This window comes from Sturnus vulgaris, chromosome 11, assembly GCF_052056855.1.
Source record: "Sturnus vulgaris isolate bStuVul1 chromosome 11, bStuVul1.hap1, whole genome shotgun sequence".
NCBI classification, from domain to species: domain Eukaryota; kingdom Metazoa; phylum Chordata; class Aves; order Passeriformes; family Sturnidae; genus Sturnus; species Sturnus vulgaris.
In genome coordinates, this window is record NC_142253.1 from 17,900,220 (window position 1) to 17,926,672 (window position 26,453).

The window sequence follows — 26,453 nt, forward strand, 5'->3', positions numbered from 1 at the left end:
AATTCCTGGGAGATTTCTCTCTCCTCCTTGCTGCTGCACCTCTCACGGACCCACTGCTGCACATCTTCCCTGATGAATTAAGAATTTTGTATCTACATTTATTTCTATCTAGGTGAGGTTTTTAATCAGTTGATTTGCTAGAATCCAAGCAGTGCTGTGAAAACAGCTCCAGGCAGTGCAGTGAGGCCTCTGGTGACCCGGAATGTTCTGTTTGCAGTGATCCCCTCAGGAGTTTATTGGATCACAGCACATCTGGGCAGAGTTCAGAGCTGCTCAGGAAAACACACAAGCTTGGCTCGGGTTCTTTCTGAAGTGCCAAGATTTTGTTCAGCTCCGTGGATCCCTCCTTGCAGCAATTAGGCACAGTTCTTCCAAGTTAATGACAGAAATAAATGGAGGAAATCCATTCCTTAGCAAGGAACCTTTGCTGTTTATGGCGTTTTTACAGTCTTTAGAAAGCACCTGTAGAAACAGTGTGGAACAAGATAGAAAATCAGAAATACTCCTTATAAATAGTTACCTGTTTCTTGCAGAAGTGGAGCAAACACAGCCTGATTTGGAACACGAATTAGAAAATCAGTCAATACCAATAAAAAGGACAGTAAGAATGGGAGGCCGATTTTCAGAGCATTTCAGAATGGTTTGGGTTGGAAAGGACCTTCAAAATTACATTTTCTTACCCTGTGCCGTGGACAGGAAACTTTCAGTCATTAATCATATCTAAAAGTAGGGATTTTTAATTTTTTTTTCTTTTTTTGTTGCATTTGTGAATATATTTTAAGGTAATCTAGAGTGAAGGAACTAAATGCAAGATGCAACTTGAACAATAATGTCAAAATTACAATGCTAGAGTTAAAAATGGCCTATAAAATTGTTATAGATTCTAAGCAAAGTTATTCTCATGTTATGTAATATGTTAAATAACATTAATTTGTATATCAAAATATTAAATAATGCATTAAATAACATTAAATATGTTAAATAATAAATTAAAAGAATGTTGTAAAACCGCAGAGAGCTCTTTATGGCCCAGAGACATATTTCAGTTAATGGAAAAGCTGTATCTGATTACATTCAGGTAATTCTGCCTTGCAAACCAATAATAAAAATTGGTTTAGAGAGTCATTAACAGAAATAAAGATAAAATGCTGACAGGGCAATCCAGCTGGACTATTCCATTCAAACCATTTAGTTCAAAACTGTGAACTGAAAAATCTTGCAAGTTATTACTTTGAAAAAAACCCAAAAGCTTTGAGAAAAATTTATTCAAAGCAGAAGGAAAATGAGCCTTAATTTACCAGGAGAGTTTTAGGTGTGCAAGGGTTTTGATGTCTTGCTGTAGAAAATCCCAGGAAAATAAGGCTTGCCTTCTATAAAAGGGATTGAAGTATTCTATAAAGTCTTAGGAATATTTTAAAATGCCCTACTATTGCTATTTAATTTTCAGTGTTGTATTCAGGACTGGGCTGGAGTTTGCAGGGACTCATTTTTCCATCCTTTAGGGATGCACCAATGAGAAAAGAAAGCCCATTATTGTTATTGAAAGGAAATTTTACCAGGAGCTGCTTTTTAAACACTCCACCTCCCCAAGTCCTTAAATAAAACAAGAAGATGAATTTGCTACAATTGTGTGGAAATCCTTCCATTTGATTAAGGCCCTGCTATAAAGGATTTGCAGAGGGGTATCACAGGCTCAGGAACAATTGATGAGGAATCATTTGGTAATCTTAAAGCCTGCAAACATAAGGGGAAGATGTGAAAAAACCAACTCTAAGTAAAATACACCATAATGTAACCCTTTTTAAACAAACATTGGTGAAAGAGGCCTTCATTTATTCTAAAAAAATTAAATTAGGACTTGGAACATGGAAAGCTTAAATACATTTTTCCCCCCCCAAATTTGATAATATATATTTAGCACTATGAATTATTTTAGATTCTTCACAGTTGTAGATGCAGAGTGAGAATTTATTTTCAGCCTAGCATTGGAATAGGGTGATATTTGTAGAGTTGAAGTGGTAATTTGGACAGAGTTTCAGATACCTTAGTGCACCTGACAAAGGGTAATAACAATATCTATGTTAGAGTAATAGCCTGTAAAACAACAATCTTCATTAAGATTAAACTACTTATGGGAAAATAAGATTAATTACAGCACTCAAGTGTGTCTTAAGGTTATTGCATTTAACTATTCCAGTTTCCTCAAAGAAATTTTCTTGAATATCTCATTTGTTTCAATAAGAAGTTGTAATTTACATTTGCTTCAGCTAAGAATAGAGTGGTAAATGTTGAAGGTGGTAAAAAGAGCTCCTGAAAGCTGTTCCACAGATGAGGTGCCATTCACTCTGGTATTTTGACCTTTACCATTGGATTTTGAATGCAGCTCAGGAACTTGCTTTGGCCTCTTCATTTTAATGCAACCCAAACGCTTCCTGAGCAAGCCATTAGGCAGCAGCCAAATTTTGTTTTAATCAAATGGACTCATAGATGGCTTGTTTTCTGTGTCTGGCCAGGATTCTGATTTGCAAATAGAAAAAGGGACTCAGGACTTCAGGATGCTGTTAGCAAAGGGGCGCTGAAACAATTCAAGAAATCACGGAGGGCCCCGTGTTTAAAACATTCTGCATGCACGAGAGTATAAAGGGTGAACAAAGAGTTGTAGGGGCTGGAGCTGTGCCAGGGCAGGTTTAGGGTGGAGATGAGGGAAAGGTTCTTCCCTCAGCCAGAGGGGGCTTGCACTGCCCAGGCTCCCCAGGGAACGGGCACAGCCCCGAGGCTGCAGAGCCCCGGGACAGTTTGGACACAGCTCCAGGGATGCTCAGGGTGGGGTTGTTGGGGTTTCTGTGCTGGGGTTGGACCCCATGATCCCTGTGGGTCCCAATGATCCCTGTGGGTCCCTTCCAGCCCAGAATATTCCACAATTCCGTGATTCCCCCTCGTGAATCAACACAAACTTCAGTCTGCCCTGCTGAGGGATGGTGCTGCCTTCCATGGGTCAGTGTGCTGTGACACAACCACAGCCCTGCTGAAAGGTCAGTGCACAAACCCCAGCACTGTGCATTTCAGTGTGCAGAAACGTTTCAGAGTATGGAAATATTTGGTGGAGAATGATTTGTGTTACAGATCACAAAATCCATGTTTAACACGTGAGGTCTGTTGCTGATTTATTGGCCATGCAGCAAAAGAACATAAATTGTTATTTCTTTGAGTATAAAACAGCACAGGAGAAAGAAGCTGCTTTGTAAAGTCTCTCTGTATAAAATCAGGTCTTGCACCTGTAAGTTCTGTCTTTACTGGAAGCAGCTGAACCATCCCTGTGTGTCCAAGGGATGACAAGCTCAGCTGGAGGAGAGGGACACTTTGTTCTGCTCCTGGTTCAAGGCTCTTGTAAAACCCAGGGCTCAACTGAGAAACTCTTAATAAGCTTAAAGAGACTTAAAATAGGCATCAAGTTAGAATCAAAAATCCATGTAACACAAGCAGCTGCAATGTAATGTTTTCTTATCATCTGAAATTTAATACTTTCTTATCATTACTAACAAGGACCCAAAATTAATTGCACTAAGAGCTGCCTGCTCCACACCTTCCCTGCTTGGTTTAAAAACAAACCTCAGAAGAAAACCTTGCCTGATTTTAAACCTTTATTTCTATTACTATGTGGATTACAGATTTTCTTTTTTTCTGCATGTAAAGTTAGTAATTTTCTGCAAAGATAAAAGCACTTGCAGATATAAAGCCACATCTCCTTAGTCTCAGCTACTTTAATCATCCAAACAAGCAATGTCTAAGGTGCACAAACCCCTTTTGAACTGCAAGCAATGAATCAAGTGCCATATTCTGCCCCTCTTCAGCAGAAAAGGCCACCTCAGTAATTTAGCTCCTGAAAACTTGACCTTTAGGCCCCAGGTCTGTGCAAAGTTTATGGCAAAGTTCATTTCTTTAGAAATTAATTTCAGACTGAATAAGCTGAAAGTTTTGTAAATGATGCACTGGTGGAAAATTTTATTGTGTTTATTTGCAGCATAAAGTTAAAAGGTTGTGATTATGGACACCTCTGCTGAAGAAATTTTCCTCTTCTGGGTGCAATTTTTCTACTCTTAAATGATATTTAATCACAAGGGGCAGGTGGAGAAGTTGGCTGCAAAACATACAAAGATGCTCCCAAAAATTGTATGGTTGTGATACCAGGGCTGTTAAAGATGTGATATTTGTGGATGTGTCACTGTCACTCATGCTCTGACATTTTAGAGGAGCTTTATTTGCCTTGACTCCATCAGCAAAGTCTTCCTTTCCCGGTGGGACAAGTAAAAGTGACATTGAATAAGGAGATCTTTGTGTGTTCTTCCTGTTTTAGTTAACTACACTTCGAGTCATGAGGAAATGATGGCTAGAACAATATTCAGAGAAAGTTAAACTTTGAAAGAAATTGTGGTTTTGTATTTTTTTTAGTTGATGCCTAGCCTTCCTCAGCATAGGGAATTTTTCTTATAAAATAAATTGCAAGTAAATTTTAGAGAAATAATTAAAGAAATAGGTGCTCCTTTGGGAATTCCATTCAACAGACGTTGTGCTTAAATTAAAACATGGTGGGAGCCCAGAATCTCAACTGATTATTTCTACTACTGCCTTCCTTATTACAGACTGCAAAAAGAAACGAGCCCAACTTCTTTTTGCTGCTGCTGTGAAGCCAGAACTCCATGTCTCAGGAAATATGGGATGTCTCCTCTCTGCCTGATTTATTACCTGTAACTCACCCTACAAACATCAGGCTGTTGAGGGAGTCAAAAACAGGCCTTTGGCAAAAATCATACATAAAATGACCTCCTCCAGCAAAATTCCTTCTCCTCTCCTGGATTCAGTTTTCCATGGATTAGACTCCATGTTTCTGGTAGTTTGGTGATTCTTCTCAATGCCAAACACTTGGAAAAGGATTTGAGGCAAGTGTATTTTAAGCTTTTCTTTACAACACAGTCAAACTCTGTAGGATCAGTTTCAGTTTTCCTGTGGATAGGAGAGGAACTGAGATGAGAGGGAGTAGGAATGGTCAGAAATATCCTGAGACATAAAAATAATCATATCCCAAGTTGGACGGGACCCCTAAGGATCATCCAGTCCAATTCCTGTCCCTGCCCAGACCCCACAACAATCCCACCCTGAGCATCCCTGGGAGTGCTGTCCAAACACTCCTGGGGCTCTGGCAGCCTTGGGAGTGTCACCATTCCCTGGGGAGCCTGGGCAGTGCCCAGCATCCTCTGGGAGAAGAACCTAAAATCAACTCAGAGCTTTCTGAAAATTTCCAGGGAAGCTTTTCCCACTTTCAGCATTCTATTTTTGTCCTCTGTGCCTGAATTGTTCATCCAGCTCTAGAGGAGTACAGCAGCAATTCCCACATCTCCTCCTGCCCTCCCACCATACCCATTGTCAGGCTCCTGGAATGTGTGCCAGCAAAGTCAGGATCTCCCTGCTGGTCTTTGTCCCTCCAGGCCCAGCTCTGTGCACCTCAGTGTGATGTTTGCCTTGTTGCTGCAGGGTTCTTCTCTCACTGAGTTTCTTTGTTCACCTTCAAGGAGTCATTGGGGAAAACAGCTGTCCAGCAGAGATGAAATTCTGGATAATCTGGTGCCTTTGTGTCTTCATTTGCCTTCCCAATGGATTAGAGTCTACAATAAAATATTCCCTCTTTTAGCTGGGAAAGACACACAAGTCCATGCATTTTTAGTGAGTGGATGTAATAAAATTGGGGAGTATTTTCTCTTTTGGCTCTTGAAGCAGAGATGTTGCTTTTGCTGGGCATAGTTGGGTAGAGTTTCACAATAATTTGTTTTCCTGAATTTATTATCCAAGATTTTTTTCTCCTGGTCAGCCAGCTAAGTTCTATTTTGACCCAATTTTCAACTTATAAACCTACAGGTGTCAACAACAATTGATGATTCACAGCTGGAAAGAAAGTATTTTAGTAAGAGGAGTTTCAGTATTAAAGTACTGCAACATATTTTTAAAAAATAACAAAAGGAATATATGTCTGATTAAAAATACCATTACAAAAAGCAAAAGAGTAAAAGAAATCTTTGGGCCCTTTGCAACACTGCACAGAAATGCAAGTTGGCTGAAACATCTGCAGTATCACATCATCTGCTCTGCAGGAGTCTTGTGGAAGGCAATTAATTGTTAATTAGCAATGTGCCAGCAGGCAGCTCAGGAAAGGATTGTTTGCTGAGTTAGTCCAAGTTGTCAATGAATTCCCGTGGCAGAGCAGTTGCAGTGGCTCAGTGGGGCTGTACTGGGGCTGTTTGGAGAAGCTCACACACACCAGTTCAACTCCTGGGCCACTGATCAGTGCTGACAGTGCTGAAATGGAAATTCTCAATAGCAAAGGGGCTGTTTGACAAGAGCTAATCAATATTTTCCAGGCAATTACTTTGCTTTACTGACATGTAGCTTCAGCCAAAAAGACTTCAATAAAGGAAATGTTCTGAAAATATGGGACCTCTTTTTAAATTTTGAAGCCATATATTACTGTTCCACTCTAGTTCAAAAATGAAATGTGATTAAATTGAAATTTTAGGGGGTCATATATATTTCTTATTATTTTACACTGGGGAGAAAAATTATCTTAATTCATTGTGGTTTGGAGCTTTTTCCTATTTCACATCTGGCACAGAACCAAATTCTCCCTCCTTCCCACCCATGATTGTGTTTCTAATGGTAACTTGCTTTTGATTTTAATGTATTTTAGAGCAACACTTGGCACAGTGTGCAGTGTTGCTGCCACCCCTCACTGAACCTGAATATTGCACAGGTTCCCCTATTGGGAGAGTAGAGAATCAGAGAGGGAAAAGTGGGAAAACTCATGGGATGGGAAAGCCCAGGGGCTGAGATAGAGACAGTTGAACGTGTAAAACAAAGCCAAAGAGAGAGTGAATTCCCTATTTCCCAGCAGCAGGTGGATGTTCAGCCATTTCCAGGAGGGCAGGACTTCATCCCATGGGATATTTGGGAGGACAAATGCCATCACTCAAATCATCGTCCTCCCTCCCTCTTGACCCCATTTTTACTGCTGAGCTGACACTTCACAGTATGGAATGATCATCTTCATCTATAAACTGGAATTTAATTTTTTTAATTGCTGTGCTATAGACTCAACCTAAAGGCAACTTGGTTTTGTGAAATTCTAGGATTAACCCAAAGCTCAGTGGGCTGCCTGTAGAATGGAAGGGCACTGGACCCCTACCTGAGGGTGGGGGGAAATGCTTCCTCCTATCAGAGGTGTGAGAGTTATTAAATTCCTTAAAATTGAATTCCTTGTGTAATTCCCAATAATCTTCCCATACTGATCTGGATCACCCAGTGCACAAAGCAACCCCTAACCCTACTTTGCAAGAGGGAAGAAAGAGTGTCTGGGATAAGATAAAAGATTTTATATGCCTGCAGAGAGCTTCTGCAATCTGCATTAAATTCTGACATTGTTCACTGAGTACCTTTAATAACAGAAAATATTTTCATATAGTTGAAAATACATCCAGAGGAGCTGAGCACAAACTCTCCTCACAGTTCATTCCTTTTCCAGGCTGGAGCAGCTCCCAGCAACTATTAGTTAGGCATGCTGATTATACCTATATAATATTATATATTAATTATATATTATATATTATATATTTATTATATATTATATATTATTGCCTGAAGACTGCAAATTCAGCTTCTAATCTGGAAGAATGATTGACCATAGACAGTTTTGGTGTTCTACATCAAATTCTTCTCAGGTCTCTTTGGTATTTATTTTATTTGGTCTCACTTTTAAGTCCCATTAAAACATTCCAAAGATGTCTTCTCATTTAGTACTGTCATTTATTTACTGTTTTCTACAGTTGGATGGGTGACTGCTAACTCTTGGGAGTTGTGGATAATCCAGGATTGGAAGTTCTCTCCAAGTGTTGTCTGTACATAAAATTAAAGTTTAACAAACTCAAGGTACCATTACCCATTAGCAGAGGGGTGTGTCCCTAAAGCACAGTGGGAATGGATGAATTAACTCAAGGAAACTCTAATTTGTGCCACCTTTTCCAGGAGATCAGCAAAAGTCTGCAGCAGAGATCCTCTGCAGTGGAATATTGTCACCCACTCCTGTCTAGAAGAGGGTGTGGAAGATAAAATGCAGGTAACAAAATACAGGTCTCAGACTGACAGCAGGGAACAAGGGAAGGGCAACATCAATAGATGGAAAAGTGATTTTTGCAGCTCTCCTCAACCCAAAACTCAGCATCTCACCCATTGTGAGGCAATAAATTGCATGGAGAGATATCTACAATGATAGGGGTTAAGCCTTTCTAAATAGAAGCCAAACAATCAGGTGGTGCTTTACTTAAAATTATCTGCAACAAAGAAATTTTTTTCCCTTTACAGAAAACTGATTAGGCACAAATCAGCCGATATTTGATTGAAGTTAGCCTCTAATAGAACAGTTAAATGTGTTGGTCTTGTTCACAAATGGCTTTGTGATTTTAGGCTTTTGATCCAAAATATTGTCAGATTGTTATCACTGCTGAAATTCTGATTGTATTTCTTTGCTTTTGTGTAGCTATTTACCCACAAAGAGTCCAACTTTATGAAATCTTTATAGAAGGCTTGTGCAGATTTTGCTTATAGCAAATCTAAACTGAAGGTTTTAAATCTGGAGAGGATTGTTGTTCCCTCTCCCCCCCTCCCTCACTCCCAATTATATTGTCAGAGGATTTTGTATTGCAGAAACAACACAGAAATTCAGAGTTACAATAAGGGAAAGAAATGAGCCAACCCCGGTTTTTAATTTCCAAAGTTATATCCCATGAATTTAGCTGACATTAATTTTGGCAGCCTGGCAGAATCCTGTGGACGTGGATTTTTCTTGGAGATTGTTTCCCAAGTTACTCTAGGTATGAATGGCTTCTCTTGATTAATTTTAGTTTATAAATCTAAATAAATGTAGCCTTGGAACATTTGGTACTTCACAGCACCATTCTGTGGTGAGCAGAAACATCTGATTTCCACCCCCACCCCTGTACTTTCTGCACAGAGTTGTAAAGGATTCCTTGGGAGTGTGGAGATAAACCTGAATAAAGCAGAACTTGAATTGCTTTTTAGGGCACGTCATTTTAATGTGAGGCCTGAAAAGCATGGCCAGGAAACTTGTGCAGGGTCTCCCAAAAGGCTGAGAGGAACAGGCAGGAATTCTTGAGAGGAGCACCAGAGACAAAGTGAGAGCACAAACTGAGACCTGGCCTGTAATCCAGGGAATTCCCCTCATTGCAATAGCAAAGGCTCCATCAGAATTTAAAAAAAAAAAAAAAAAAAAGGTTCTCAGCCTGCTCTAAAATGTGTCATTTTTGTTGCAGACACTGGGAAGTGTTCACAAGGATTAGCAGCCAGCAATTGCTTCCATAAACACTTCAGCTGGTAGGAGACTGAATGGGAATTGGTGCAGGAATACAGCAGTGAGTAAAACACTTGACACCAGGAATTAGTAATTTCAAATACTGAATAAATCAGCAAATAAACACCTTCAGCATGTGCCTGCAGGCTGTCCCTTGCAGCAGGCCCTTCAATTTGGGATCATCAATCTACTTGATGAAGGTTGGTCTCTCCTCTCTATTCAATCATCCAATGTTTACTGTCCCTCAGCTTCCTTCCATTTTTAGAATTACTCTCAGGAATAAAATGAGAATTTACTGTCAGCTTTGATGTTCAAGTGTATCCTGTTGAGCCTGCTAGGCCTGGCTGGGAGGCAGAAAAACAGGGTCTGTTTTGATCCCTGCTGAAAACAAGATGAAGAAGGAGGCAAAAATAAATCAACAAAAAAACCTTCCAAGTGGAGTTTAGTTTGTGCAAAGTCAGCTTGGGAAAAATTGATCTATTCCATCCTCAATTAATGAATACCAGCTGCATTAAAAACAAAAACCACAAATGCACCACCCAAAATCAAACCTAGCTCTGGTAATATCTGTGGTGAGGATACTTAAAAAAAATAAAATACAAGAATTTTGCATTCTTTTCAGTTTTACCACTGGCAGATTTCCTTTCCCAAGATAGGTCTGACTAAAAGTATAAAAGCTGGCATCAAGAACAGAGAGAGGCTCATCCTGCACCTGTTAGGTGCAAGGGTTGATGTGACAGAGGGTTGACAGGGTGAGGCCCCAGCACCCACTCTTGTGACAGACATCACTGAAATGAAATCCTGAAAACTTTAAGCACAGCAGAAGCTCCAATGTGTAATGTACAAGCCGGGTACAAAGTCAGCTCAAGTTAATTTCCAATCTATCCATGGGCATCTTTCCATTGTCTTCCACAGCACTGCTAACAGGTGGCCAGGCAGTGGGAGAAGTCCTTGGAGCTGGAGGGTGAGAGGCAGAGGATTGCCATGGAAGAAGATCTGACTGTCTCTGGGACATTTCCAGCAGAGAATCCTGGATTTAGGAGCCTGTGAGTTCCAAAGTGCATCCCCTGGAGTTGCAGAGCAAAGCCTTGCTGATCATAACTGCAGCAGAGTGTGGAGCTGAGGGAAGATTTGAAGCAAGAGCCTGGCTTGGGTGCTGCCATTTGCCAAGGAGAAGCTGCAGAGATGAAGAAAGAAGAGGTATTTAATTGGGGTTTGGAAACTTAGGATGAAAATGACTGACCTACAAAAAAAAAATTAAAAAGGGAGAGGGTTAGATAGAAAAAAAATCTCTATTCGAAATATTTCATGCAACTTGAAACAAAACCATTTGTAATAATTTTCCCCTATTTTCGCCTCTTTTTCAGCCTGAGTCTGAAGCCAAGCCCCAGCTAGCAATTCCCACATGGGCTGCTGCTGCATTTCCCTGCTGGAACTCGAAAGCGCCCACATTGTTTCCACACTTCCCAAATGTTCCCCCTCCGTTTATTTTTTCATCCCGTCTGTCCCCCGGCTCCCCCTGCCGCCCTTTCCAGCTGAAGTTTGTGTCATCTGTTCCCGGCGGGTTCCTTTTTTTAACTCGCGGGGCTGCACCAGCCCGGGAGCGCCGCAGGTGTGGGGCTGTGCCCGCGCCCCGCCCGCAGCATGGGGACACCCAGGTGGGCATGGGGACAGACAGGTGGGCATGGGGAAACACAACCGGGAAATGGGGACATCCAGGTGGGCATGGGGACAGACAGGTTAGCAATGGGGACACCCAGCCGGACAATGGCGACATCCAGGTGGGCAATGTGGGCAAGCAGCTGGGCATGGGAACACCCAGGCGGGCAATGGGGACACCCAGCCCTGTCCGGCGGCCGCGGAGCGGGGCTGGGATCCGCCGGGCGATGCAGGTACGCAGCCGGGCAATGCGGGCACCCAGGAGGGCATGGGGACACCCAGGCGGGCAATGCGGGCACCCAGTGGGGCATGGGGACACCCAGGCGGGCAATGCGGGCACCCAGGCGTGCCCAGGATCCGCCGGGCATGCGGAACGCGGCTGCCAACCTGCCGGGCTCGGCCCTGCCCGCGGGGCGGGGAGCGCAGCCTGGGGATGGATGATCCGTGCTGATGCTCGGTGGCGATGCTGGGTGGAGGAGAAGGAGGAGGAGGAGGAGGAGGAGGAAGAGGAGGAGGGGGGAGCTGGCGGGACAGCCTGAGGTGGGCGGAGGGGGGAGGCGGGTGTTAAACCATCGCTCCGGGGAGGGCTGAGCATTTGCAAATTCCGGCTCCAGAGCGCGGGGAGCATCCTACAAGGCACGCCGGGCCGCCAGCAGCGGCAGGGCACGACGAGGCTCCCCGGCTCCCCGGGATCCCCAGCGCCTCCTCCCCGGCCGGCCGTGCCCTGCCCGCGCTCCCGGAGCCGCAGCATCCGCCCGCAGGCAGCGCTGAGCGCAGCCCGGCCCCTGTCCCCGGCGCCAGGCACGGGCACAGCCCTGGGTGAGTAATCCCGGAGCTCCCCCGCTCCTCCGGGCAGGCCACGGCCATCCCAGCCCTTCTGCACATCCCCGAGCGCGCCCGGGCTCAGGTGGACGGGCAGCAGATGCCTGTCCTCTGGTAGGTCAGTCGGGCTGGGATCCTTGCCTGGGGAGGGATTTTTGAAAGGCTTCCCTCTCTGCTGGGAAGTTACCTGTATCCACTTGGAATAACTCCTTCTTCTGCACAGAACCTTCTCTCTTCCCCCACCCCTTTCTTTTCCTTTTCCCCCTGCTTTATAACTTTTCCAGCCTTGTGGAGTTGCCTCCCTCATTCTCACCCGCAGATTTCCATGGGTAACAAGAAGCCAATGCCAGCCTGGGAGATTTCAGTCGTTGAAGATCAGTACCAGCAAGTGTCTTAACACACCTGTGTGTTTTTCTTTTGTTCTCCACTAGGCTGAAAAGTCATGACAGCTGAAAAGACTATTCCTATAATTAATGGCAAGCCAGAAGACGCTTTGGACCCAGAAGCCTCAAGCACCAACCTCGTCCACAGCAATGATAAGAAAGTTCATGAAAGAGGCCACTGGAATAATAAGGTTGAATTTGTGCTTTCTGTGGCAGGGGAGATTATTGGGTTGGGAAACGTCTGGAGATTCCCATATCTTTGCTACAAGAATGGAGGAGGTAAGATGGTATCACGTGTGGATTTCCATGGGAATTAAGCACGGGAATGAAAGAGTTAAGAATGCCTTGCAGTGATTTATTGCACTAGTAAGAGATACGTGGTCAGGATTTCAGTGCATGTGCAGACAGGGAAGCATTAAACATCTGACAACTAAGAAAAATCGTTGTGTTTCTCTTTCCTTCCCTCCAAACACTGTGTGGTTTATTTTTACAAGTTTCTGTTGCGTTAGTAAATGGACATGTTTTTTTTCAGTAGCATTTTACATGCAGGAGAAGCCAGTGTTCTGTTATAGTAGCACACGCTGTCTTCTGCATGTGAATACACACCCTGGCATACTTAACTAAGTTTGTCTGACACAGAAACGAAGGCAGCACTTTATTTGTCACAACAGTCTACTTTGGAGAGGATGAATATAATTTTTTCTAATAATGCCACAAAGACTCAATATATTTTCTTTAAATTTTTTATACCTCAATGCTCTTTTTTTCCCCTCGGTACTTCCCAATTCCTGCAGCAAGGTAGGGGAAGATATAAAACTGCAGGTTACTCAAAGAAGAGAGCAAGCCCTAATAAATATAAAATATGAATGTTATTTGAGAGAGAAAAGAGCAGGCTCGACTTCTGCAGGAGTATAACATGTGGCATGTATTGGTTATAGCCAACTATAAACTGTATAAGATAAATGACAGTTGAGAATAAGCACATCAGCTGTGACTTGGGCAGCAATTAAGAAAGAAAAGTAAATTACAAACTCAGTTTAGAATTCTGTGGACTGGGTTCAACATTCTCCCCACTTAAGGCCTGAGTCAATGGCACTGTAAACACAGAGGCTGGAAGAAAAATAGGATGTTCAGGGCTGTGATAAGCACTGATCTGCTTTTTGATGGGTTTGTTTGCTGTGCCAAATTTCCATTCCTTGTCCCTCCTTATCTGAACTCAGGGGTGGTTTTTTAGCCCGTTTCGTGTGCTGTTTCTATAAAACAAGTCCTGCACTGCAAGTTGTGTTTATCATTGGAAGTTCCTTTGTTTATGTCTCTGTATTTTGGCCAAACTTAGGTAACGAGAGTTCAGCTCTTTAGAGAATGCTGCTACCAAATCCTGAATATTAACACGCTGCACATCATATTCTCAACCCTTTCTTGATGGTCAAAGTGCTCCCAGAAAACTTTTGGCAGAGGAAATGACAGGAATGTATTTTTGGTGTGTAATTTTCTGGGTCCTATAGCCACCTTTAGGTGCCCGTTTGTAGGTGTGTGCCAACTTGTCAAAAGGTGATGCTATCATTTTTAAAGCTGTAACACAAGGTAGAAAATATTTTATTCATTGGTTTTGGGTGATTTGATGAAAAAGTGATTACTTAAATATCATATTTAATCAACACTGTATTCCTTAAGAATAGAATGTGATTTAATTGGTCGTGTCCTGGCACCATGGGATATTTGCCATTGACCAGTTTTAGTCAATGAAGGCTCAGTCTATGACCTGTGGCTTTGTAACCCCCTGCTGGAATTAGAGCAGAGTTTGTTTTTAGTGCTTAAAACTGATACATCCAACCCTTCGGTGTGTGCTAGGGGAAGACAGTGGTAAATATCTGAGCTAGTTGTGAAATAAATTGCTTTTTAAAGAACAAATCTACAAGTTGTAGTTTGGAACTTGTGAAGGTGTGACCTCTCTGGCACCTACTCCAAGTCATAACAGGGAGTGTAGGAATAATCATCCATAATTTTAGGTTGTGGATGTTCAGGTTGTGATGAAAATGAATTTCTTTGTGTGTTTAGAATTAGGTATTTCTTGGAATACAGTGTTGGAAAAAGAGTCCAAGTTGATAGTTTGGATTTCCACAGGTTGCCATGTTAAACTCCCACTGATTGTGTGTATGAGAGGGCCAAGCTGGATTTGCTACTGGCCAGTAAATTGTCCAGAGAAGCCATGCAAGTATTCCATTATTTATGGAATCCCTATGGATTGCTGGAGAGACACCTGGCATTCATCTCTAGGCAAATTTCCTGGCTGAGGGAAGAGACTCCTGGTGATGAAAGAACTGCCAGTCAGAGCAGGTGGATGTAGTTGTGTCAACCTTCTAACCAAGGTGACTGAAGCAGCTCAGCTGTTGCAGGATTTGGGTGTGCTGTGTTTGGGCTTTGCTGTGCTTCACTACTTGTGTTGGAATTTACTGTCAGCATCCAACAAAAATACTGATGCTTTGTTATTTTCCTGGAATTTCACATCAATATTTCTGGCTGATAAGGCCAGGCCCTGCTTCCCTGTCCTTATAAGTAGTTCTGAAGTTTGTTTGCTCATTGCCTTTTCACAATCCTTATCATCAGGCTCATATAAATAACACAAAAAGGATTTCTCAGATTTAATATCTGTAATGTTTCCTCACCCCTGGAAAAGCAAGGAAGGTGGAGCAGACTGACATGGTGCTGAGCTGAGCATGGCTGGGATCTTTTCTGTGTTTCAGAGACTCCTGAGCTGACTTTATGCTGAGGAACTTTGATCTGGTCTGTTTTAGTCCCTGGCCCTGGCTTACAGGTTCACTTTGGATATTTGGGGCAGGAGTATAAACCTTTCCTGCACTGCACTGGTGCCTCACAGCTGATCCTTCCTTTGCTGGGAAAATCGTCACTGTGCTGCTGAGGAGCCCTGCTCATTGTAACCAACACCTCTCAATATTCACCTGCAGGTGCTTTCCTCATCCCCTACGTGGTCTTCTTTATTTGCTGTGGAATACCAGTATTTTTCTTGGAGACAGCCTTGGGACAGTTTACAAGTGAAGGAGGCATCACATGCTGGAGGAAAGTTTGCCCTCTCTTTGAAGGTAACAGTTCTGTGTTCTACTGCAAGAGAAACCATTTATTTCATTTTACTTCAAATTGAATGCAATCAAAATTGAAGATGTACTTAGGAGTAAGCTTTTGTTTTTAAATTACATACAGCCTGAAAAGCAGAAGTCTTGTATCTCACTTCTTCTTTTGCTCCTCCAGGCATTGGCTATGCTACCCAAGTTATAGAGGCACACCTAAATGTATATTACATCATCATTTTAGCATGGGCTATCTTCTATTTGTTCAACTGCTTTACTACAGAGCTTCCCTGGGCTTCCTGTGGCCACGAATGGAATACAGGTATGACCTCAGCAGAGATCCCCACTATAGAAATCCTGCCAAGTGATTGATTCATATATTGAAATGTCCTGAATAAAGCTATTGGTGTAGCAAAGTCTGTGGAAATGGGCCAATCTCATCCCACTACAGCAAGAGAAAGGAAATCTGGAGTGAAACTGCCTTGGACCTTTTTGAGTTAGGTCATTGTAAAGCATTTACTCCTCTAGAATAGAATGTCAGCAGAAAAAGACTATGGATTTGTTAATTCTGTAAGATCTTCTGGCTAAATCCCAAGACTCTCATTTGCAATCATATCTATTCTCTGTGAACACAGTGAGTGAATTCTGCAGCAGAGAATGACCTGATGACAGGTTGCAATCTTGCTCTTTCACTCTAATGAAATCAGGAGGAGTTTGAATGGAGAGGGAAAAATATTAAATGTGAATCTCTGGATTTGCTCTTTTAAATGCCAGATGTTGAGGGATAATGTTCATCAAGCTACTTCTGGAAATTTAGTCTCATAAATAATCCTTGCTGCATGTAAAGCAGCCTCCTGCATGAAGGATGAGGTGTGCATTCAGAAGGGTTTGTGGGGTAGGGCTCTGCATCTGTCCTCTCATTGATATTTATATCTGTCATTCTCTGCTTATTGAGTCTGTAGATCCCCAACATCCATGGGGAGGATCTCATCCCAGTGCCCTTGTTCCCACATTCCTGAAGTTTTAGCATTTATCCTGTATATACAGTCCAATTTCAAATCAAGTATCCATTATATTGCCTTTCATAGTTTTCACTAATTGGCCATTTGTTGTGTTCTCTGAGCACACCTAAAGCTGTCTGAAATCTTATTTTCAGTCAGAGAGGTAATTTTGGTCCCAGTGGATGTGGAAAGCTTTGCTATCAACTCTGGCAGCCCTGCAGAGGAGCTTGGCCAGCATTGTCACTGCTCAAACTCTGCACAATGCTGAGCTGCTTTGGCCTTTGTGTTAGAGATAATAATAATAATAATAATAATCATGATGAGCCAGGGGAAATATCCACTTGCCCTAGTGGGAGTTTATGGCTGGCCATGTTCCATGAGCTGTTTGTAGCCATAAACCATGGCACCAGCAGCTGCAGTAGGGGCACGTTGTAATTCCCAATGCTCAGTTTCTCAACGTTTCTTTCTTCTGCCTGAGGTGATTTTTTGGCCCTGTGCCTTTGGGAAGTGTTGTGGGAGAGCCCTGATGGATGTTTTTCTGGGTTATCATAACCTGGTGTTGCAGGAGTAGCAGCTGTGGCATTCAGTGCACCCAGAAACCCTTGAACCCCACCCAGAAAATGTGGGGTAGAACGGGGGCTTTCCAAGGTGCACAAACTGGGACACGAACAAGAACTGTGCTTGCATGTCAACATAGCAAACTCTTTTTTTTTTTTTTTTTTTTTGTTCTTTCCTAGAAAACTGTGTGGAATTTCAAAAACTTAACATGAGCAACTGCAGCCAAGTCTCTTTACAGAATGCCACTTCTCCAGTGATGGAATTCTGGGAGTAAGTGCACAAAAACTTTTTATTTGATCAGACTATTCATTACCTTGCAATGATTCGATGCTTTACACCTCGTAACCCTATAGCACTTAAGGATGTGAGTTCAGCTGGAAATTTTCCTATCCAGCCACAGTCAGAAGGAGAGTTTTTAACTCTTTTTTTTTTTAGGGGATACAAGGAAAGGAATTCCATATCCTGAAAGGACATAGAACAAAGTGTGCCACTTGCTCGGGAGCTTGGCTCCTGCTGCTGGAGGAAAGAGCCTCCAACCCATACTAATGAGGAGGCAAAGGTGAAAGAAAGAAGATGATTTACAATATTCCTTTTTCCCTCCCCCCCACTTTTTTTTTTTTTTCCCCCCAAATGTTTCTTCCCTTAGGAGTTTGAGAGCTGTATCCTCATCCTTGTTTCAGCTAACTAAATACTCTGGCTTCTGGATCTCATTATTTTTTAAAGGACTGTGTAAGTGTTAGTTATTCAGCCAGAATAACAGGAGAGTTTAACTCTCTCCTGTCCCCCTGACTCTGATTTCTAGTCAGACTAAGGGAAGAAAATCAGATGTTTGCAAAAGATGATCTGCTTTTGTGGTGACATCTTTTTTCTGACTATAAATATTTAATCAGTGCAGTGTAACCTCTCATTTGTTCCTTGCAGGGTGTAGTGTGTGTTAAACCAATCAGAGAAATGGAATGTTACTTTGAATTCTGAGTGACTTCACAATTCAAAGCCTGTTACACAATTCTGGGTTACTACAATTTCTTGAGGACCCATTAATTTTATTTTTAAGACAGAGCCTTATTCTGAGGTTGTTTTGTGTTCAGGGCAGCTGCACTTTAAAGAGCCAGGAATTAAAATTCCTTGAAGGGAGAGCTCTACATTGACATAATTTCCATGAATCTTAGGACATGCTGTGGTCTGCCTGAATCTCTTTTTCTTGCTACATCAGTAAACTCAGGCTTCATGTGTTGTTTCAGCAGATTTTCTATAAAAGTAAAATGCTCCTTCCCTCAACTAAACTAAACCTGAACAATATGAGAGACACAGGGACTCTCTGGGTAAAGCTGAAATTTTATTTTCTGTTAAAATTTTCAATAATCTGGGCACCTTACATCTTAAATCGAAATCTATTTATTCAAATGTTTCAGAATAAACAAGACTTTCTCAGGTGGCATCTCTTAATGCTACAATTACATTTTATTTTAGCAGAAATCTCTTATGGTGCTTTGGGCTAACGAGAATTAAGTCTTAGTAGAATAAATGAACAACATATTTTCTCAAGTATTAGCCAATTTACCCCCTGCATTTATATGGCTTTTCAGCAATATTCCCAGCTTGGCTGCTGATGGTAACTCCAGTTATCCAGAGAAGTAGGAAATGTTTATTCTCAATTCTGTGGAGGGCACAAAGTTTTATTCTCTCATATTTCTATGGTTTTGTGGGTTTTGTGTTAGTGCTCATCTCTGGATTGCCTGAATTCCTGTGTTGGTGTTATTTTGAAGCACATACAAATCCATTTTAAGCACATCCCTTCTCCGAAATCTCTGGAAATGAAGCTAAACAAGATTGTGTAAGCTCAACTTGCAATCAAGTTGCAGTGGGTTTAAAAGCCTTCAATTTTGGGGCATATTTCCCTACCTGATTTTGGCTAAATCAGGAATAAATTATGAAACCAGAAGGGATAATCAGATTCAGCCTTTTCTCTATCTGGTTTTACAGTCTTGGCTATAAAAAGTTGAAAATACACATTCCAAACCTTTTAAAATCACAAACATCAAATTAAAAAAAAATTAAAAAGGTAAATTACATAATCTATTATTTATTTCAAACGTCTTTCTTTATTGTGTCACAGACAAAATTTTTGCAATACTAAGAGTTTGCTGGCCAAAATAACTTAAGATATTAAACTTATCTACTTTTTCTGTCCAAGCAAAACTGGAGCTGCATAGTTTTGCACATGGAAAATAAATGTACTCTCTTCCTGCTAAGGAAGGTGTTTGCCTTGTTTGAAATTTAGTTTATGGCGTTGCATGGCTTCAAAATAAATAATAATAAAAAAACTAGTTTCAAAGTGGAAGAACGAGCCTTATTAAAAATCAAGATTTGATTTTTGCCTTGAAATAACTCATTGGAATTAAGATAATAATTAAATTATTTGTCTTAAATATCAGACACAAAAGCACAGCAGGGTCTTTCTGTATAAAGAGCAGACGGCAGAGCAGTTAACACAAAGTAAATCTTACTAGCAGAGTTAATTTGTCTGGAGATAACTGTCACCAGCAATGTTATTTCCTCAGCCAGAGGTGGTGTTTTCCTGTTGCTGCTTTATTATTTTGTAAATTCTGCTGCCAGGAGCCATAAACTCAGTGTAAACTTGTGGAAACAAATAGTAAAGAGGCGAGTTCCTGGAGTAGGGAAGGGGGAGGCTTCAGATTTCTTCAGAACAGCCCTTCAGAACCTTCCCACTTTGCTCCCTGCACTGCCAAGGCTGCCACTGAAATTCCTCTAAGTTGTGGCCACATAAAGCCAATTTATTGTGTGAAGGGTTGGCTGTGGGGGAAAAAAAATTGGGGTTTTGTGGGATTTTTTTTTTTTTTTTTTTTGGCTGATGAGCTAATCTGTGGATTAGAGTGGTAATTATTGTGCACAGAGATCGTGTTTGCTTTTTGTGAGTGAGCTTGTTTACATGTGGGGCTCAATCCTGCATTTGTAAAGTGTCAGGCTGATGCTGCAGCTTTCCTTCCACAGCCTTTTAGAGTCAGCACAATCTCCTCAGATGGTTTTAACTAAACCCAGCCTAACAAGAAGAGACTCAGGAATTCCCCAGTGCTTTGCAGTTGCTCTCAAGCCCAGTGCTCCCATCTGAGAGTTCCTCATACTGGGAGGTTCAGGTTGCTGTTTCACACAAGATTTCCATTCTCTCAGTGCCAGCAGAGGCTGGGAGCAGGGGGGACAAGTTGGATTTGGGTTTAAGTGTGTAAATGAATACACCAGGCCCAAAACATCTTTATTTCTGGCTTTGCAAAGGAATTTTTTCTCTTTTACCTGGTGCTGTTGTCTTTTCCACTAACTAGGCTGTAAGGCTCAGCCCTTACTCATGACTGGAAGTAAATCCAAATCCTCAGCTGGCTTAAGGATTGCAAACCAAAGCTCCAGCCTTTCTGCTGAAATATTTGCAGCTTTTGCTGCTTCTGCAGCCTTGGCAGCTCCTGAAGCCGTGGCTCAAGGCAGGCAGGGACTGACCCGTGAGCTGAGGTGCCAGAGGACACCTGGCAGTGCCAGGAAGCTTTTCCAGCTCCTCTTCCCCAGTGTGCCCAGAGGATGCTGTTCCCCTGCTCCCTCAGCAGGAACGTGACTTCTGACTATTCATCCTTCTCTCCCTGCTTTCACAGCTGCCTCACACAGAGGGTGAAAGTTTAAATTTTGTCTTGCATGGATTGTTTCTTTGTTAAAACAAACAAACCAACCAAAAAAAGATTCACAGAGAAATCCTGCAGCAGGTCTTAGGTGCTGTTTTCTTTCTGGTACCCTCCAAATAACCTCATGAAAGTTCAAAACTTTAAATATTTTTCTGAGACTGTAATAGATAACCACTTCCTTGTAGCTACACAGGGAAAATGGGCTGATCCTACTGGAGGTGCAGCAAAATCTGGCAGCTTGGACACTCTTTTCTGCTTTTTCTGCTTAGAAATATCTATGCCTGTTGGTGTTTTAAGACTTCATTTGAGCAAGCAGACAGCACTGACAACTGATCAAAATTAGGAGATTAAGGGATTTCTTGCTCAAAAAGGCCTTGCAAGCCACAGCCTTGAGAAGTTCCACATTCTGTGTGTACAGTCTCTAAGGGAAGCAGCTAAACTGATAAAAATTCACTTTTTGTTCCTCGAACTCTCTGCTGCTGTGTTCCAAAGGGCAGACAAGAGCCTGAATTTCCACGTTTCCCTTCATACTAGTGCCAGCATTCAGAGACTTGACCTGTTTTCCCCCATTTATGGCCTTTCCCTCATCCCAATGGTATAGTTTGTTTAGGGATTTTCTAGGGAAAAAATAATAATCACAGTTTCAATGTGTGGCACATAGACTTTTTAGTGTCCAAACTTTAAATAGTTCGTAGTAGCTGCTAATTACTGATAATGGCTGTAGGTGAGGGTGTGTTTGCAGCCTAGGAAACAGAGGGGACATGCTCTGCTCCATCATTTTTCTGCTTCCCTAGGACAGGAGTTTGCCAGGCAGGTGTGGGGGCTGCAGCTATGCCCGTGTGCTCCTCTGCCTGCTGCTCCAGCCTGTCACCATGGGCAGGATTTGGAGCTTTCCGTGCCCTGGGAAGGGAGCTGGACACAACCAGACATGGTTTTGTGGCCGATTCCACCTCAATAGCTTTTTTATTGGCTGTGTAGCAACAACTTGGTGCTCAGTTAAAGGAGGTCTGCTTGTTGGCCTGTCACTCTCTGGAGGGGGTGACACATCCCCAGCCTTTCCAAGTAAAGCCTAGTGAGAAAAAAGCATTGGTTTTGTCTGGGCAAAAAGAAAAGGGGCTGTTCTCAGCAAAAAGGAAAAGGCACAAACCCTTGCCTTGCAAAGTCATAAAAGAGGTTTTTCCTGTTTCATTCAGGCTACAAACGAGTGCAGGAGTCACACTGTGGTTAATCCCCAGCACACTGAAAAGTCAGGGCTGAGCTGAGCCTGCTCCTGCTCAGTGCCCGGGGGATCCAGCAGCACCCCCAGCCAGCCCCTTTGGGGGTGTCTTGTAGGACATTCAGAGGTGCCAGACTCTCCTCTGGCTGCCCAGCTCATAATGTGAAAATTGCTTTTTGCTTGGAGCTTTGTGAGCTCCCCCTCAAGAGCACTGACTTTGCCTGACTTCGGCTGAAAAAAGCAAATGGGACTGTGCCAAAAAGCTGCCAGTTTTTCCTGCACTGAGGGCTGGACACTAAGCCAGGTGGAAGAACTTCCACAGTTTTTGATTTTTACATTTTCTGCCAAAATGCTGCCAATTCCTCCTGTATTGAAGGCTGGACCCTAAGCCAGGTGGAAGAATTTCCACGGTTTTTGATTTTTTCCACTTCTTGTTGTACATAACACTTTCTCAATGGATGGTGCAAAAATGACCTTCAAGTTTGCAAATTCTCCTGGCTTTCTACTGCTTTGGGAATTTGTAGCATTTGGTTGGTTCCTGTTAAAATACAGTCAAGTTTTGGCTTGCAGCGGTGTCAAAACCAGAAATGAATTTTTTGTAGCAAAACTCATACATGATCTACTTAAAATATCCTTTAATTGCACAAATTTTAAAGTTCTAGAAATGCTATTATTGCTACTAGTGGTAGGTAAATATGCACAGAAATGGAGAGAGGTGCTTAAAAACTATGATCTTTAGAACTGCTGGCTTAGATATCCAATTTTGCTGAAAGATGGTAAATCTTTTTTTATTTGTAGCAATAAGGGCATTTTCATTATTCCAGTTAATGCAGGAACGTGGGTTTACAGACTTGTACATCTATATATGCACTTTTGCTGTTGTAGGGGAAGAATTACATGAGAGAAGCACATTTTCTTTTTCTTGAAGAGGTGAAATTAAAGTGAAAGATCTAAAATAGCAGAACCTCAGTTGTGCCAGGATGGGCTTGGCCCACGAGCAGCACGGCCAAAATAACCAGGAGTGAAGAAAACTGCCTTTAACAGGGGGTTTCTCATAATTTTTTGGTTTGCTGGGTTTGTTGTGTGTGGGATTTTAATGTTTTTTTTTTTTAATTTATGTACAAATCCCCTCCATTGAAAGGCCCCCTTTCAGCTATATCTGGTTTTGTGCCATTATAAAATCAGCTCATCCCCTTTTTCCTGAGTTGCTATGTACAGCCTCCTACAAATATCTACACAAACTTTTAAATCTTCTAGAAAAGTGAGAGTAGGAAGTGTCTACACAATATTTTAAATCTAGAAAAATGAAAATGGGAAATATCTACACAAACATTTAAACCCAGAAAAGTGAGAGTAGGAAGTGTCTACACAATATTTTAAATCTAGAAAAATGAAAATGGGAAATATCTACACAAACATTTAAACCCAGAAAAGTGAGAGTAGGAAGTGTCTACACAATATTTTAAATCTAGAAAAATTAAAGTGGGAAATGTCTACACAAACTTTTAAATCTAAAAAAATGAAAATAGGAAGTACCTACACAAACTTTTAGATCTAGAAAAATTAAAGTGGGAAGCCTCTACACAAAATTTTAAAGCTAGAAAAGTGAAATTAGGATACTTCTGGTGCCATTTACTGCCTGAAATCAGTTATTCCCCTGCAGTAGCTCCTCATGGGACAAGCTGAAATGTCCCATCCAAGTTTGACAAAATTTCCCACCCCAGGAATTATTTTCTTGACTGGTTGACCACAGGAAGGAGATGTGCAAGCCTGGATGTGCCAACAAACCACATGGAGCTCTTCCAGGGCATATTTTTTCTTACCTCTGCAATCCCTTAAATATCCAAGTAAATAAGAGACTTTTATTTCCAGCTGTCCAGGAATGTGTCCATTACATTTATTCCCTGTCTTGGAATTGGGAATGTGAAGGGCTTTGGTGAGAGGGGTTTTAGAGATGCACAAGTAACTGAAAACATCACTTAGCAGGAATCACATTCCTCTGGGTTTTGGTTATCTCAGCATGGATACTGTGTAAAGGATGGTTTTCCATACAATTCATCAAGCCTCTGTCTATTTTTGGCACTTGAAAAAATATAATCATAAGAAAAATTAAATATTTAGACATTTATTTAAAGAGTATTTCCAAATAAGGCTTTGTAGATTCAGGGTGTTAACAGAGAGAGTGGCTGCTTGGGATTTCAAATTGAATTAAATGCTCAAAGGAGAGGTGTCTTCACTGTGCAAAATTTACAGTGAGCACAGGCTGGAAAAACAAAACGACCATACTTCATTAAAAAAAAAAATTGCTGTTTTGCACTATATTCTTATATGGCAGCAAAATAGCTTTGCTGTGTCAGGAGGAATTCCTGAGGAAAGTCATTAAATATTGCACTGGAATTCCTGGAAAGGCTTCAGAACATCCATCAGTGCAGCCTTGGAACAGCATAGGAGCACTGCTGTCCTCTGGGTGTAAAGGAAATAACTGATACCTCCCCCAAATCCTTTCTACAGCTCTTCTTTCATTATTTCATATCTGATGTCCATGGGTTTTAGTTCATAAATGAAAGATTGAGCCAGTAGAATTAATCTGGATTTAATTAATAATTCTGTAATTTGCAAGTGCTGCAGCAGAGGGATGTTTTATGAAGACCCAGGAGCTGCAAATTTGGACAAAGCATTGAGACCTCCCAAAATAGCTCCTGTCCATTTGCAGCTTTCTTTTTTCCCTTTTGGGCTGTAAATTATTCTTTACTCCTTGTGCCCCTGGTCCTTTTCATGTTTTAGGGGTTTTTTTGTGACTAGAGTTTAGTCCAAGGCAAGTGAGACAAGAAATATGTAGGCAGAGGAATTTTTTAAAATTAAAAATTTTTTACCATTCAGGTAATGGTTTTCTTTTGGCCTGTTCTGTGAGGAAGAGATGAGAGCCTATCACCATTCATTTGTTACATGAATTTTTAGCCAAACCCTCACTTTTGAAGGCCTGTTTTACAAGATCAGGCAGTAATTCTCAATATTTTGTGCTCAGTAGCTCTCATTTGATGAACAGTTAATTAGTAGTGAAAAGCTAAGTATAACTGTACCGTTTTTTTAAAAGGCTGCACACAAATTCTGAGAGGCATCAGCTTGACTTCATTTCTTCTGGGTGCTTTCAGTTCACAGCTGGTGCTGTGTGCTGAGCTAATTTATACCACTCAAGGTGAATAGAAAGGGAGATTTTTGTTGCTGGATGACTTCTTCAGAGAGGAGAAGAGGGAAAATTACAAAAAAAAATCCTGAAAGAGTCATTGGATATATTGAGAAAAAAGACTGTAAAGCAGAGGTGAGTGGAACAGCACAAAAAGTGATTTAACAGGATTAAACCCTTGGGGTTGGTTAGAGAAGTTGCCATGACTTCAGGGAAAGAGGGGTGAGGAAAATAGGTCAGGAATGGGATGTTCTGTGTGAGAGATACATAGACACACACGTGTAAAAAATGAAAAATAATAGATATATACACACTAGCAATCAAATAACCTTAATGACACAGGGGATGACACAAGAAATGTGTCATTATTTTCATTTTTTTGCAAGCTTTATTAGAAATTTCAGAGAAAAATCTGCAGAGGAAAACCTAATTTCACTTTTAAATTGGATGTGCATAGCAATGGATAATGAATGGAACAACATTGAACCCTAGCAGGAATTTGAGGAGAAGGAACCAGGCTGGATAGCAGCAAATGTGGCTCAGCCAGGAATGATTCAATCTGTTAAGTGTAATTCACTGGGGATCTGCTGGAAGAGGTAAATATTTCAGAATAATGTAGCTGAGGGACTCCTGCTAATGTGACCACTGGGAATTGTCTGTCTGCTGCTTTGAGAAACAAGCCAAGTATGGAATCAAGTGGATATCCTGCAATGAAGAATTAAATAATTTAACTTTAAAGAATTTCCAATAAATTTCTCTCCATCTGTAACCCATGGATTATCTTCTAAAAGCTGGACTACTTCTTCCTAGTCCTTGAGCTCTATGGTTGGGGAGCACAAGTGGCCATCCAGCAATATCTGTCAATGACCACTTTTAGCTCTTTTAGAAACCTCTGGGTGTATTTCCTATTTTAGAGTTTCCATGAAACCTTCAAAAGAGAGCTTTGGACACAGAGCCTGTAGCTCTTGTTCTGAATATTCCAGAAAAGCCAAAGTGCCAGCTCATGCTGACTTGCAGGGAGAGTCTGGCATCCAGACTCTCTCTCTTGATTTTAAACACTTTTAGTGACTAAATCTGCAAAAAATCCACTGGGATTTGTTTAATTTCGCAGTTGTAGCTGTGCTTGTTCTGGAGGTGTTTCAGTGATTACCATATTGCTGCCCTGGGAAAACACCTGGCACAACCAGCCCGTGTTTAGTTTCCCAAATATCAGATTCTAGAGGGGGAAAGAAAGTCTGAAAGGAGTAATTCCTTTCCCTTTTCCCTTTTCCCTTTTCCCTTTCCCTTTTCCCTTTTCCTGGCATTTTCTGTGTCAGGTATTTGCTCTCTACAGGGTGTCCATGCTGTCACTGTGCCACTCCTGCCCATGTCACCATCATGTCACCAAGTTCCTCAGGGCAGCAAGACGAAGCAGGGCCAAGCAGTGCCCAGAGTGTCTCTGCTTCTCCCCCT

At 41.7% G+C, this 26,453-nt stretch overlaps 1 protein-coding gene and 1 long non-coding RNA gene across 6 annotated transcripts in view; one reads left to right on the forward strand and one right to left on the reverse strand.

Annotated features, from left to right (window-relative positions):
• Positions 1 to 7,828: 7,828 nt before the first annotated feature.
• Positions 7,829 to 12,289, reverse strand: LOC148222514 (uncharacterized). 3 transcript variants are annotated; one of them, XR_015806106.1, is made up of 2 exons: positions 12,204 to 12,289; positions 7,829 to 10,586 (listed from the first exon to the last, which is right to left on the reverse strand). It is a non-coding gene; the product is annotated as an uncharacterized LOC148222514 (long non-coding RNA). The 3 variants fall into 3 exon arrangements; XR_015806107.1 differs by lacking the exon at positions 12,204 to 12,289 and adding an exon at positions 12,078 to 12,167; XR_015806105.1 differs by lacking the exon at positions 12,204 to 12,289 and adding an exon at positions 11,456 to 11,538.
• SLC6A11 (solute carrier family 6 member 11) overlaps positions 10,973 to 26,453 on the forward strand; it is an 88,127-nt gene continuing 72,646 nt past the window's right edge. Inside the window, exons 1-5 of one of the 3 annotated variants that reach the window (XM_088171682.1) lie at positions 10,973 to 11,067; positions 12,322 to 12,552; positions 15,240 to 15,374; positions 15,541 to 15,681; positions 17,098 to 17,188. In XM_088171682.1, coding sequence (XP_088027808.1) covers positions 12,333 to 12,552; positions 15,240 to 15,374; positions 15,541 to 15,681; positions 17,098 to 17,188 — 587 coding nt within the window. In that variant the 5' untranslated portion in view covers positions 10,973 to 11,067; positions 12,322 to 12,332. Of the gene's footprint in view, positions 11,068 to 11,527; positions 11,888 to 12,200; positions 12,220 to 12,321; positions 12,553 to 15,239; positions 15,375 to 15,540; positions 15,682 to 17,097; positions 17,189 to 26,453 lie in introns of those variants that run through there. The other 2 variants (XM_014869756.2, XM_088171684.1) reach the window with 2 other exon arrangements.